Here is a 14,400-nt window from a genome sequence, read left to right on the forward strand (position 1 = left end):
TTCTTCTTAGCTTGGAGAATTCCACTACAAGTGCAATCAACAAAGTTTCATATTAAATGAATTTTTGTATATATCTAAAAAAAATCAACTTTGCACAAGTCATTTGATAAAAACATGCAATTTGCATATTGCATTTTCTACATTAATGATTTATTTATGTGGTTCAAATTCACGTCTTAAAACTATGGCTTAAACCCAGGTAGTGATAACTAGTTTACAGAATAATGACCTGTAATGTATGACTTAAACTTAAGTGTGTATTAATTTCTTGTAACTCAGCAAGCCTAGATGAGACAGAAGTCTTAATGACAAAAGAGTTTATTCACTCAAGCCAAGTCATAAATTCAATTGAGAGAATATAGAAAATTTTTCAGACCTCTACTGTGTGATGCATTGAGATTCTGAGGTCTGCATAAGTCAAAGTAGTTTTTCAGATGAGATTTCACAGAATGTGTTATTTCAAATTTGCCCTTTGAAGTTGAACAGATTTCAGTTATCCTAAAAGATTTGACTTAGGCCGAGTCATCTGTAATCTCAATATGAAAATCTCAACAAGCAACTATTGCACAATTTTTCAATTGCCAAATTCAAAATAAGGAGAAACCAAAAAAAAAATCCTATACACTTGTATGCTATGTCAAAATGGGAATTTGGTCTTGCTTAGTTATAGAATTATAAGATGCATCAAGTGGTACATTTTGTAACATTTGCACATGAATATAGGATTAAAGATTTATATCTGCATGCTATCTCAATAAAACTACAAGATTAATATGAACTCTCCAACAGGTCTTCAGTTATTATACCTCCACCATGGGTTAAATAATTAAAATTCATTTCATTTTTTCTGAAACAATGTGAATGGGTAAAATAATGCGCTTCATGGTATCCTTTACAGTTACAATCCTCACTCATGATTATGAATTCAACCAAGAACTGATAAGCGGTTATATATGGATTCTGTCTGGAGGATAATGACATTTTGTGACAAGCTTCAGTTTAGTTCAATTAAAATAATTTGAGAGTATTCAAGTTTAAAAATTATGATATGAGCATGGAATACAATACTAGATGTATGTCCAACATTCCAAGTGGTTTTGCGATTCCATTTTTTTTATATATCAAAATCTTTGTGTAGCAAAATGAAATGGACATGCTTTGGTGAATGATGTAGACAGTTTCCAAAAATCACAATAATTTGAATTTAATGTTAAAAATATTTCTGAAATGTTAAACCCAAAAGTATGAGTACATTTAGTTACACAGCAACACACTTTTCAAACTTTGCAAATCATGAATTTCCAATCATATTTTGTAGTTAACACTGACTTGGAGGATCAATGTGCAATACATTACATATAATTGTTAAGCATGCAATAAACTCTTGATTTATAATAAGTCCTTCTAATAGAGTGATGAATCGAATCACCACTGTAGCTTGATGGGGTCAAAGGTCATTCATTGCTTGTATCATCTGCTTCTCTCCCTTTCAATGAAGTATCTTTCTCTAATACGATCACAGAAACGCACCAGGGTGGGATACTTGTTAACCATGTCTGCTAGACGTTGATCTTCTGCTTCCATTATCTGAAGGGTTTTGAGATGTCCATACACCAATGCATCCAGCTCAGTTGGTCTAAAGGATAAATACATGGAATGAAAGTCTCAATTCAAATGGTATTGGCAGTATAAATTTATGCTTAACCCTAAAAAGACTGGGGGGCTGATTCAGCCCCCCCTCGACATTTTTCGTGATAAATCCGCCGCGCGAAATTTTTTGACCGCGTCGCTCACTGAATTTTTACATTTAAGTCTCGCGCAAATTTTGAGACCAAATTTGCGACCCCCGGGTACGCGGTTCCGAAATTACGCAACATTTTGCAACTGCATGCAGACCCAAAATTGCACAATAACGGGAATTTGTGTACAAATCCAATGCAAATAAAGTTTTTAGCCAAAATTCACAAATGTATCATTATTTTTCCTTTTACTGATTGAAATCAATTAATTCCATCTTATTTATGCTCCAAATAAAGTCCCCGACAATTTCCATTGAAAAAACAATAAAAAACAGAAAGTCGAAAAACAACGAAATACATGTAAATAAATGTGATTTTGATTTTTTTTTCGTACATTTGATCAGATTCATATAAAGTGTCTGTGTACCAAAAATTAGCATTTTAGGGGCATTATTTAGTTGATTAAAGCAAAATTTTGATTTTACGCATAAATAAGCAAAATTAATTAGCAATGGGATTTTTCACAGAATTTGATCTAGTAGTTTTGTAGACTATGCCATGGGTAACACGCGTGCCAAGTTTCCTCACGATCGCGCGATCGACGGCCGAGATCATAAGGGGGGCCGAATCAGCCCCCCCCCCCGTCTTCTTAGGCATCGAAATAGCCCAGTCTATTTAGGGTTAACAGAGTGCAATTATTTAAGAATAATGGAGAGGGAAATGATCCACGTCCCAGACATTGTTTTTTTTTGTCTGAGTAGAACATGATACACTATGATTATTTACTAGTGATTGTAAGTTTCTGTACATAGTTTGCCACAGACTTAAACTGCTGCCCGATTGCTTATGTAAGTTCAAGTGACTTATGCATGACTGGTGATTCCTCCTTGTGATAAATGACTCACACCAGATAATGACTTTTGTTGACCTAGTTCCGAAAAAAGGATCACAATTACTTTGTTAACTCTTCCCCAACTATGAAACACATTCATACCTGATGAAAATAATATGTATATAATATATTGCTGGTTAAACTTTCAAATTGAATTTAACATTTTCATGAAGTAAATAGCTTTCATAAAAAGTGCAAATTCAGCAATACTAAATGAAAACCCTGATGTAAATAAATGATTTTTCACTCTCTTTCCTCCTTTTTAACATAGATCACCTATTTCAATGACATCTGACAAAGAACAAGTTTTAAAATGGAAATATAAAAGAAAAGCAAATGGTTCATAAGGGCTTGTCACACTTATTCAGAATAAGCTGGAAGTAATTTTAAAAATCAGGGAAAAGGGGGGGGTCAAATTTACCCAGTTGAGTTTTTTCATGGATATTCGAGCTGGCCCTAAAAATTCTGACCGTAATTAGGGTCAAATGTTTATGGCCATCCCAAAGGTTTTTGGTCATGTTCAACATATCTGAGGTGCATTCAAAGTGGAAATAATTTTGAACATTGTTCAAAGTATATTCTTAATGCATTCTGAAGGTATTCTAACCCACTTGAAACATACTGAAAGCATTGTGAGCTGAATAATGGGGGACTACACCACCAACAGTCTTTCCATTCCATCTAATTCTGCTCGAATAGGGATAAATGTGTTGGGTACTTTATACATACCTGTCTAGGAAGAAATATTGTTGTTCACCAAGTTTGTCTGACAAAGCTTTGCAACAGAGGTTCACTTCATCATAAACCTAAGAATCAATAGGGACAAGATCAAATTTGACAAAAACAATTCATATTTTGGACACCAGACAAGAAAGTTACATTCTACATGAATGTTGTAAGGCAGTCAATACGATCCACCTTTGAAAAACAATTCTTAAGTACAAAGAGAGAGGTTCATCCATTGACAATAGCTTTGATTCTAGATCTGTAATATCAGCATTTATAATTTTCTTTTTGCTTCCAGTAAAATAGGAGGAAAACTGCAAGGGAGGCTAAGGCAATGTTAATCAAAGTGCAAGTCACCCCATCAAAAAGTTGATTTTAATAAAAAGAACAATAAGAAACAAACAACCCTGAACATTTCATCAAAAGTGGATGTAAAACAAGAAAGTATAGATGATATTTCAAAGTTTTTCTTATTTTTTTACAAAACAGTTACATGCACAGCTCAGTGATATGGAACTGAGAGAGCTGATGATATAACTCACTATTTCTTTTGTTTTTTATTGTTTGAATTAGACAATAGGCTACTTCAAATTTTACCGATTGGAAAATCAATGACTCTCTTTTTTGAACCATAAAAACAATGGTAATTCCACATGTTCAGTGAGAAATAAAACTTTGTTTGCAAATTTTAACTACATGTATCAGTAGAAATCTGAAGTAAATGATTTTGATGATGTACCTGATCCGGTAAGAAGTCATGCCAGCTGTTATGTGCCTTGAGATATGAGATAGCTTCTCTCTGTTTCAAGAATGGTAGAATAAAAGAAAGAGGCCATGGGAATGGAGACCCATACCTCTGCTTGGTTATCTCATCAGCAGTCTTCTTAACATTCCAGGCCAAGTACATCTCTGCGAGATACAATCTGTTGATAGAAAGAGCCATGTATGCCTTCATCTCTGATTTTTGACCTCCACTCAATTCCTCTGAAAGAGACAGTCCCTTTAAAAAAAACAAAAAAAACTTCATGACAGATAATGCTAACATTTACAAACCTGTGTTTTATTGCGTATTGCTAAATTTGCTGGAAAGGCAATACACAGCCTAACACAGCATTGTACGCAGCATTGAGCAATAATATTCAGTTGCTATTATGCCTACAAGCTCATCAGCATTTATATAGAGTTGCATGCAGTAAGGCTAAGTGATTCAAGCTAAAGGGAGGTAAATCAAGCTACATGTATATCGAGCAGTAACAGTGCATTGGCTTATACATAAGCTGCTCGCTGTTGCTTGTCCTTGCTCACATTTGCTAACTGCAACTCATCTTAAGTTTGCTTTTAAGGATTTTTATTGCATTCAGTTGCAGATCAATGTTTAAAAAAAGATAAAACTGCTAAGCTAAAATGCAAAGCCTCCGAGTCTACAAATTGACCTCCCATTAGCTCTTTTTATTGCGCTATGTTGCGTTTGACTGCCCAAAACGCAAAGGCCGTGAGTCAGACTTTACTGTCTAACTAATGAATTAATAGAATATCATTCTCAAAGTGATTAGCCATGTTTCTAGCTAATGCTGATGATTTCTTTGAATAACAAGCCTATTATTCTATTGGTCATTCATAAATGTGACCAGACATGGCCACATTTATACATTTCATATAGCCAGAAATGAATTTTATGTTAAATATCCCTACTGAAAGAGGATGTTCTCATCTTTAAATTAAAATGGTATATAACTCACTTAAAATGGTATGCAGCTCTCTTATACTGACATAAAATTATCAAATTTATCCCAGTGCTCTCACGGGCAACACCACTATAATCCTACTATATATGCATTCATATTAGAAGAGTTATCCTGACACAGTCTCGGATTACATTCATGTATCCATTCACATCAGGCTGTCAATCCCAATATGACTGGAAACCGTGGAATTATCTAGGTATACAGATCAGTGCCAGATGTCTGCTCACAAGATCCTCGATCAAAACTACTTTTTATTATCTTTTACTGTCTCCGGACAGTCCCAGACCGTAGCAGTGTTACAGGCCAGTGTGAAGGCAGTATCTTAAAGGGATGGTCCGGGCTGAAAGTATTTATAGCTTAATGAATAGAGTAGAATTCACTGAGCAAAATGCTGAAAATTTCGTCAAAATCGGATAACATAATGACAAAGTTATTGAATTTTAAATTTTGGCAATATTTTGTGAAAACAGTCTTCATGAATATTCATTAGGTGGGCTGATGATGTCACATCTCCACTTGTTCTTTTGTATTTTAATATATGAAATTAGGTTTATTCAAATTTCTCCCTCCAAGAACTAGAAAAATTGTATTGACAATCAATTTAGTATTTTAATATCTAATATTTATTGCTGCAAATTATTTTATTATAAGGGAGACATATTATTCACACAAGTATGAAATAATGAAAAAATTATGATTTTATTTAATAGCATAAGAAAACGGAAAGTGGAGATGTGACATCATCAGACCCACTAATGAATATTCATAACGACTGCTTTCACAAAATATTGCTGAACTTTAAACTTCAATAACTTTATTATTTGTTATCTGATTTCGATGAAATTTTCAGCATTTTGCTCAGTGAATTCTACTCTATGTATTAAGCTATTAATATTTTCATCCCCGGACAATCCCTTTAACCCTCATTACAAAGAGAAGAAAAGTTCACTACAATAGAACACTACCATTAAGAAAAGATGGATTAAAGTGTATTGGAGCACACTTACCCTAATACTTTTGTGTAAAGCTGACAAAAGGATTAAAATACATTTAAGTTTTACTAGAGTCCTTTGATAAGCTCCAAAGTTGACATACTAGTTAATCACATCCTGCTCATGATTACAAAGTAGTATTATCATAAGTTTTATTGAGTTCATAGTTTATTGGAGTTTAAAATTAAGGGATTTTTTCAGGATGATGAACAAATTTCAACATCACAACAAAGTATTTATGGGTACGATTTTAAAGTGTCAACACACTCTTCTTGTTTAAAAACTCTTAATGTCCTCCAACTAAACACCAGTGTGACTTTCTTGTTGGTTTTGCCATGCCTGGTAACAAATATCCTTTCCTTTTGATTTCCATTATCATCATCAATAATTATTAGTTTCCATGATGAATCTCTAAAGCCAAAGCTGTAATATTGCAATATTACAAAATAGATAGTCACCCAGCAGTTTATAAAATGACAATAGACAACTTTGCTATCCTCAAATTTCATTCATTTAGATTTACTATTTTAATATAAAAAAACAAATAAAAACACTCTTGTGCATTTAACTAGTGATACAATTACTACATGATATCTATTTTTAAACAGTCATGTAAATGACCTGCAGACCAACTTGATAAGACTTATAGAATGGTCTCATAAATGGCATTTACCATTCAACAAAGAATGTGCAAGGTCATTCATTATAGTAAAAAAAAATCCTTGCTTCAAATAATAAATGTCGGACATGAGCAAACCTAACCCTTCTGTTGAAGTAGAATCAGTTCTAGGTGTAACCATTGACCAGCAGACAACTTTTTCGCAACATGTGAAAGGTGTATGTGTCACTGCAAATCGCAAGCTTGGAATTATCAAGCGGAATTTCTCCACCTGAATCATATAGCATAATTTCTCCACTTTAGACAGAGCTGGATTCATAAGACCTAGTCTTGAGTACTGCTCTACGGTGTAGCATCCAGTTTTAAAAAAGGATATTTCCAAAATAGAAAATGTACAACATAGAGCAACGTCAAATACATGTACATTCCATTCAAAATCTTTGTTATAAGAAGAGACTTTGTTATAAGAATTAAACTTGCCATCTCTTGCCTACAGACGTCAGAGAGCAGACATGATTCAGGTGTATAAAATAATGCATGGCCATAATGACCTTGATACCTCACACTTTTTTGACCATCTACCTGGCTGTAAAACTTGTTGCCATAAATACAAAATTGCGAAGAAGCAAGTCTCCTCTAGGCTTAGACATGGCTCTTTTTCACAGAGATGCATCAACGAATGGAACAACCTCCCAAAAATGTAGTAGGAAGCCCATCTGTAAACAGCTTCAAATCCAATTTGATGAAATATTGGAACTCAGAAGAGACAAATTTGACCCTTATGAAAGTTTTGCCAGTCCATTTTCGATTGCTGTACAGCACCGTTGAAAAGTGTTCTGAATTCTTCATAAGAAGTCATCGAGAGGCAAATAAGTTATTAAGTTTAAAAGCCTACATCCAAGGTATTATAACACATTGACAGTGTAGTATATCAAACATGGTACTACCAGCATGCTAACTTGATGGCACCGGTGTCATGTGCAGAGCTGCCAAGTAATACACTTTACTATTGAAGGAAAATAAAAATATAATCTTTCAGGCTGATTTATATGTTTTATGAAGTCAATAATTCATTGACCTATAAAGCTACTGTTTACCTTTTTTGAAATGTATTCCACAATAGGGTCAAACTCTGATACAATATCGGCCCCAGCCTTGATGAAAGGAACAGCACCTGAGTTTATGAACAGGACAAAAAAAGTTTAAAAATTACATCAACATGACCAGGGATTTAAAAAATAATGTACATGTAGCATGATAATGTCACAATTTCATTTATGCATATATTGTGAATGCTATAGATGAACATAAGACACTTTTTAAGAGAATGCAAAGATACCGTTGTGCCAATTTAATGCATATTTTACTGCATAAGCATTGAGTCTCAGAATAAACTGCATATTTGTTCATCAAGGGAAAATAATTACATGTACCAGTACATGACATGCTAAATAAAAGTCCAATCAATCTATCAAATTTGACATATTAATGGTCACATAAGATAGAATCACAGGTATGTAACACTGGTTTAACTATTGAACAAAAGAGGACAGAAATGATATATTCCATCATAGTTTATCTTCACCTGAAGGAGACATTTGCTCTGCATTGCTTCGGAGCTTGATGCGGAATGGGATATCACACATCTTCAGAAATGCTTTTACTGCAAGGCATTGGGCCCTCTCTGGAAGAGTGATTTGGTCACCTGACAAAATCATAGATGAACAATACAAGTGAGTGAATGGTTAAGTATATTATTATTTCTTGTTTCGCCAAAGTGAGTGATGCATAGTTCAATCTAACAAGTTCAATTTTCACTTAATCTTCACTAAATTTCACTAAGTTAACAAGTCTCCAACAATTTGTTTTCATTAAACTTGAAACTAATATTTGAAAAGTATATTCCATTCACGGTACACTTTATTTTTAATATATTGATCAATGACCCTTGCAAAAAAAGACACTTGAATAAAAGGATAAATAGATAAAGGGGAAAATAAATAGATAAATGGGAATATAGAGAAGGGTTGGACAGTTCATGATATTGGGCCTGGGAAAGACAAGACACTTTTTGAAGATTACCTTCATATGGCTGATATAACTCCACACTGTCAGGAATCTGTGGCTGGCCTCCAGCTCCAGTACCTGTACATATAAACAATAAAAAATGTCATTTTAAGCAAAACTAATGAAGGGACATGCAATGTGCATGCTCAGGGATCACAAGTGCTTGTGTATTATGCTTGCGCAGAGGGGGGGGGGGTGGGACGTTGTGATGGGGAATTCCCCCCCTTTTTTTAGCTCCACTGAGCAACACACATGTTCATTGGTACCTGTTTGGCCATTTTATGCACTGAAGGGATCAAATGCCGATCCATTCATCTTTTTTTTCAGGGTAAATCAGCTTAAATTATAATTCTATTCTACGGAACGAGAAAAGGAATATCCATTGAATTGCGGTGGATGCATAATAATCAATCATTCGGGGGTGTTCGTATTAAAGTTGATAATATATGTAAATAAGACCTAAAGATCTATTTTCTTTCTATTATTGCGCCTCTTTTCACCCATCTAAAGCATGAAAGGGGGAATAGTAATCAAGAAGGCTGAGGTAGCTCACCCTTTTCCCATAGCCATAGTTTGCTGTAATTAGTGTTGGGCAAACCAGCTTACAATGGTCACTAGGCCTAACGTTAGGCTATAGCCATCAACGGACTCTATGTATTGACCCCAAAGACAGACAAAATCTCACTCAGCAGAGCATATATCCTAACCGAAATAGACTGATTGGAAAGAGTTCCAAATGCACCCTACCCAAAATAACAAAAGACTGTCAAGATTAGCAAGAAGCACTGATACCGGAAGAGGTTTTTCTAGCAATATAAGCCCATAGTTCCGACTAGTCTAGACTCACAGACCCTTTACTGACTAAATAAACTGATGTCTATGGACAATTAACAAACATAATCGATCCTGCTCGAAAATTTTATGGAATAAAATAATATTTTGGTAGGCCTACATGTATGTATAAATCCACTCACCCATCATATATATGTTCTATATAAGGGCTAATTTTATTTAGGCCCTAAATTATTTAGAACCTTCTCCATGATTTTATTTCCAATGTTAGTAGGGGTGCATAGATATAGTGAGTTCGATGAATTTTAAATCTGTTTGTACACGAAAACTAATGTTGCAAACTCATCGATCAAACTTTTTCAAATTGATCTTTTACCTTCCTAAATACATCTGAGTGTAGAGGAGAAGTCTCTTGTTCTTTTGATACCATTTATTTGACTGTAATCTCTGGAAAAATATAACATTTACGCTATCGTGTATTTACTGGAGGCCGCCAATTTGACAAATTTTTGACTGACCTCTGCACGCTGATACTACTTCCAGGGCATCAAACTTGCCGAAGGCCATTGACGACAATGAACATAACCTACGGGAGATTCTAAGCTTTCATTTGATACCAAGATTGCCAAGGTTTAGAGCATTTTTCCTGGTGTTCAAAGTCAGAGAAAAGTATGTCTTAATCTTTGCATACATTTTCTTATTTTTTTCTTAAAAAAAACATAAAGAATGAAGGAGAAACCTAGTTAAACCCATATGTTCAGAAAGTTTGAGGCTTTCTAAATGTAATGGTATACAATGTTAATGCATTCATGCAATCCCATGGAATCGCATATGCTTGAAAATTAAAAACACATGGAAAATTAGTAATCTTGTCAACATTGATGAGAATTATTGGATCTCGTTTAACTCATAACATTCTGTAATTACAGATTTTGTAGTTTGTCTTTTACTTAGGAAATATGTTGCCTTGTGATATTGCTATTGTTGACATTTATTGTGAATTTGTGATGTGTCTGGGAGTGGGTGCAATTAATACAAAAATCATATTCAAATACATATATAGATATATATTATTTATATCGTATCGTACACTTCAATGTTATTCAAGCTTATTGAGTCCATTTTTTTTTCTTTGTTACTTTAATAGAAATAATTGCATCTATAATCATGATTATTATTATTATTCTATCATTATTATGATAATTATTGTTATTACTGTCATTGGAAGTATTACTATGATCATTATGAAAATGAGATACTATCCTAACATTTGAAAGGGGTCACACCTTTTAGCTTGTATGCCGTATTTAGTTTCATCTTTATTGCCTGCAACTTGATTTTTAATTCAAAGTATGCTTTTTGTAGATTTCACCATTATGTTTCAAACTTATTCTCTCTCTACCCTTTTACCCCTAACTTTGCTTTGATAAAACTTCTATTGGAACACAAATAAGTGTTGAGTCTGCCATCATGTGTTCCACTTTTAAATCCTTGATAAATCCAAAATTCCATTAAATCAGAACGGATAGACTGTACTACATGTACGGTATGTTGTTTCACAATCTTTCAAGGATTCTCAAGGGAAAACAGCACTTGTCAGTGCAGTTGCTTCACAAAGACTGCACAAATAGATGAAAGGTATATTATGAGATAATTTTTATTCCCACTAGACACAGCATTGTCTGATCCAACATTTGAATACAAAGACATGGCAGTAGAAGATTGGCTATAACATAAAGGTTATTCTTTTGCAATCAAAATGCTACTTAAAAGATTCTCTGACAACCTGCGACACCCGAATACCAGGCATTTTGAGACATCATGCTGACCTACCAGTAGTATGTAACTAGATGAATTAAGATGAATGAAGAAAACTTGAAACAAAATGAGAATTTTTAAGAATTACTAGAACTCATAACTTCCAAAGGTCAAACTAAATCATTGGAAATACTAATGGCATCACATGCTATCCCAGCTCACCAAAAACCCTCAAAAACTGCATACAAGAAAAAGTTACAGAACTTTAAGAAAACATATAAGTTTCAAAAGAGCAAGAAATGTGATGGAGGTGCACAAGTCAACAAACTTTAAGAAGGGAATATTTTACTTCCCATGATAGCCTGTCAAACGGATCACACTGTGCAAACATCCCCAGCAGTGCCAACATCAACAGCAGTGCAAAGAGAAGTAGTGTTACCCACAATATAGACAAGGTCCAGAACATTACCAAAGACAATACCCTATATTCACATCGAAAACAAGATAATCTGTTGTTAAAACAGATGTCCTCAATACATTTAAAGACATACTTGAAGATATTGAAGAAGTTTCCCTGAGTGCAAATGACACAACTAAGAAGATTTTGCTGAATATATCTTCTACCATGACAGACAGAGCAAGTACCCAGCAGAAATTCAATTTGTTAGAAGAATATTGCAAGGAAATTCTCCCACAGACTGTTGAAAATTATGACTTGCTTTCTGAGAATGAGAAGTTGTCTTTTGGAAAGTTATGTAACTTTTTCAGTGGTCTCCATGCACTTGTCCACTTGGCTGAGATATCATCAGCATCATTTTGTGAAACTCAACAAGGGTTTTTCGGTGAAGAAGTAACCGTCTTTGTCAAGTCATTTAGGAAATCAACAGAATCTGGCACAACCAGGCTCGTCCGAAACAGTCTGTAAAAGCGATATCTCAGGGTGGTGATGAAAAATCTGGCTGCCATGGTAGAGTTTTGTATTACGCTAAGCCATGGTTGAAGAGTCAATGTAGGGCTGTATTCGTTAAAAAAATTGTTGATATCGCGCTAAAATATTGACATATCGACAAAAGAACAGAATGTGCATTTTTTTTATGCATTAAAGCGATGTCACATACTCGCGTTGGTCAAAAATTTGTATCTGCCACTGTACCAACGAGTGGAGTGCAGTCATGTTTAGATTGTCATGATTATAGCGAAGTGAGGCGAGATCGTGTTTTGTGGCTTGTGAGTATTCATATTTTGTGAAGATTTTGGAGCAATTTCTGTTGCTGTTCAGTGCAGTTTGAGGAAAAATATGTTTTCCATGATTTTCCGTTTGAAAAGCCACTTTCAAAAGGCAGTTTCCATGAAATAGCGGAAAATCACTGTCTCAACATAATAGCAGGTATTATCAACGAGAGAAACGTTATCGTTATCGCTAGGTGGCAAAAACAAGCGATTATCGACAAAAGTCAAGACTATCGATAAAGACGTTATCGATAACATTAACAGACCAAAGTGAAGGATACTTGAGCAGTTTTGCGGAAAAATAGATTTCAAAACATTGCATGCATGACCGTCACGCATGCGATATTTCGAAATCGGCAGTCAATCGCCATGGACCGCGGTACAAACATGACGACTTACGTCTTTTTACGAGCAAAACCCTTGATTCCATCAAGATCAAGCACATTTGACTTTAGCCAGGATCTTGCCTTCTGTCTGGTATTTATGATTAATTTTGTGTAAATTGTGAGAAATATTTTATTGAAAATCAACTTCATGATAATTTTTAAAACGTGCGCAACTTATGGTCACCCCATCATACCATACATGGGAGCTCTCCCATATGAATTATGATATCGGCCGTGCACCCATACAGCCTCACACGACGAGAAATCCTAGCAATGGGACTGAGGCTGCAGAGCACAGAAGAACGAAAGACACACGACACATAATAAGTCATTAAAAAAAAAACACAATGTTGTCAGACTCAGAGTAATATACACTTTCCCTAAAACTTACCACTTCCAATGTTGTGGATTTCGGTTGCCTGCTGTACGAGAGTGGACATTTTACCAGAATTTGTGCGAGATCGATCGATGGAGCATTATTATTACGGGGCCGAAGCCGGCCTGATTATCGGTATCCGACAATTGATGATATAGCTATTCAAATAACTTCAAAGCTAAAAAAGTGCAAATGAATCATGGGTCAACGAGCGACAAAACCACCGTGACGTGTTTAATTTCCAGGGTTGCTCCTTTTTTTATATTTTTTCTCTTAAAAGTAAAAAATCTAAAAAACTAGGCTGATTTCTTTTGAATCAGTACCGGTACTTTGTTTTTCGTTCAATTTCCAGGAGGCCAGTAAGAGCTAGAGGAGAAAACAGAAGATATTAGAAATATTAAGTTGGAAAGTCAAGCCCCTTTTCATTTTTAGCACCACATTACCCTTCTGCTGGAGACGGTAGGAAATTGCATTTAGTGGTTTCAGTATGGATAGCCAATTGTCACATAAATCAGTAACAGTAGAGATCTGGGGGGGGGGCACTCAGTATATAATGCATAGTGGGTATGTGCCGCGGAGGGGACCCCCATTACACTCAAATTTCCGTTCCAGGGAATAGCATTTTTTCTTATTGAGAAAAAACACAAAGAATGCCGCTCCAAGGCATAGCATTTTCTTCTTATCAAGAAAAGCTGCATCATACACGCATACCCGTTCAATAGGGATGCATACGCACTCACACGCTAAGCTTAGGACCCCCGTTTTCACAAACATTTGTAGTTCCGTAGCCCGTTCCAGGACCCTCCTTTATACAATTAGCCCGCTCCAAGGCCCCCATTTTTTGTCTCGCCCGCAGCACACCCCAACCACTTTTTGGTCGAGTGCCCCCCCCCTCCCCGGGGTAGAGATGTCATACTTCAGCTAATTTAGCTCTCAAATCATTCATAATTGTCTAGGAAGTATAAATAGATGATTGCCTTCACCATCGATGAATCAGGAAGGAGCACAGTAAACATGAGAAACATACAACATAATAAAAATTTTGATTCTTTTGGCTTCCCATACTTAAACCACAACT

The 14,400-nt window shown here is 35.1% G+C and overlaps 1 protein-coding gene across 1 annotated transcript; it reads right to left on the bottom strand.

Moving 5' to 3' along the window:
- Positions 1-300: 300 nt before the first annotated feature.
- On the bottom strand, positions 301-13,482 carry LOC121410341 (metaxin-2-like). Its single transcript, XM_041602361.1, has 7 exons — positions 13,338-13,482; positions 8,796-8,858; positions 8,299-8,418; positions 7,811-7,887; positions 4,097-4,357; positions 3,361-3,437; positions 301-1,636 (listed from the first exon to the last, which is right to left on the bottom strand). The coding sequence occupies exons 1-7, from the start codon at positions 13,384-13,386 to the stop codon at positions 1,471-1,473; spliced, it is 813 nt and encodes a 270-aa protein (XP_041458295.1). The 5' UTR covers positions 13,387-13,482; the 3' UTR covers positions 301-1,470.
- Between the last annotated feature and the right edge of the window lie 918 nt (positions 13,483-14,400).

The sequence above is a fragment of the Lytechinus variegatus genome, chromosome 3, assembly GCF_018143015.1.
Source record: "Lytechinus variegatus isolate NC3 chromosome 3, Lvar_3.0, whole genome shotgun sequence".
In the NCBI taxonomy this organism is placed as follows: Eukaryota; Metazoa; Echinodermata; class Echinoidea; order Temnopleuroida; family Toxopneustidae; genus Lytechinus; species Lytechinus variegatus.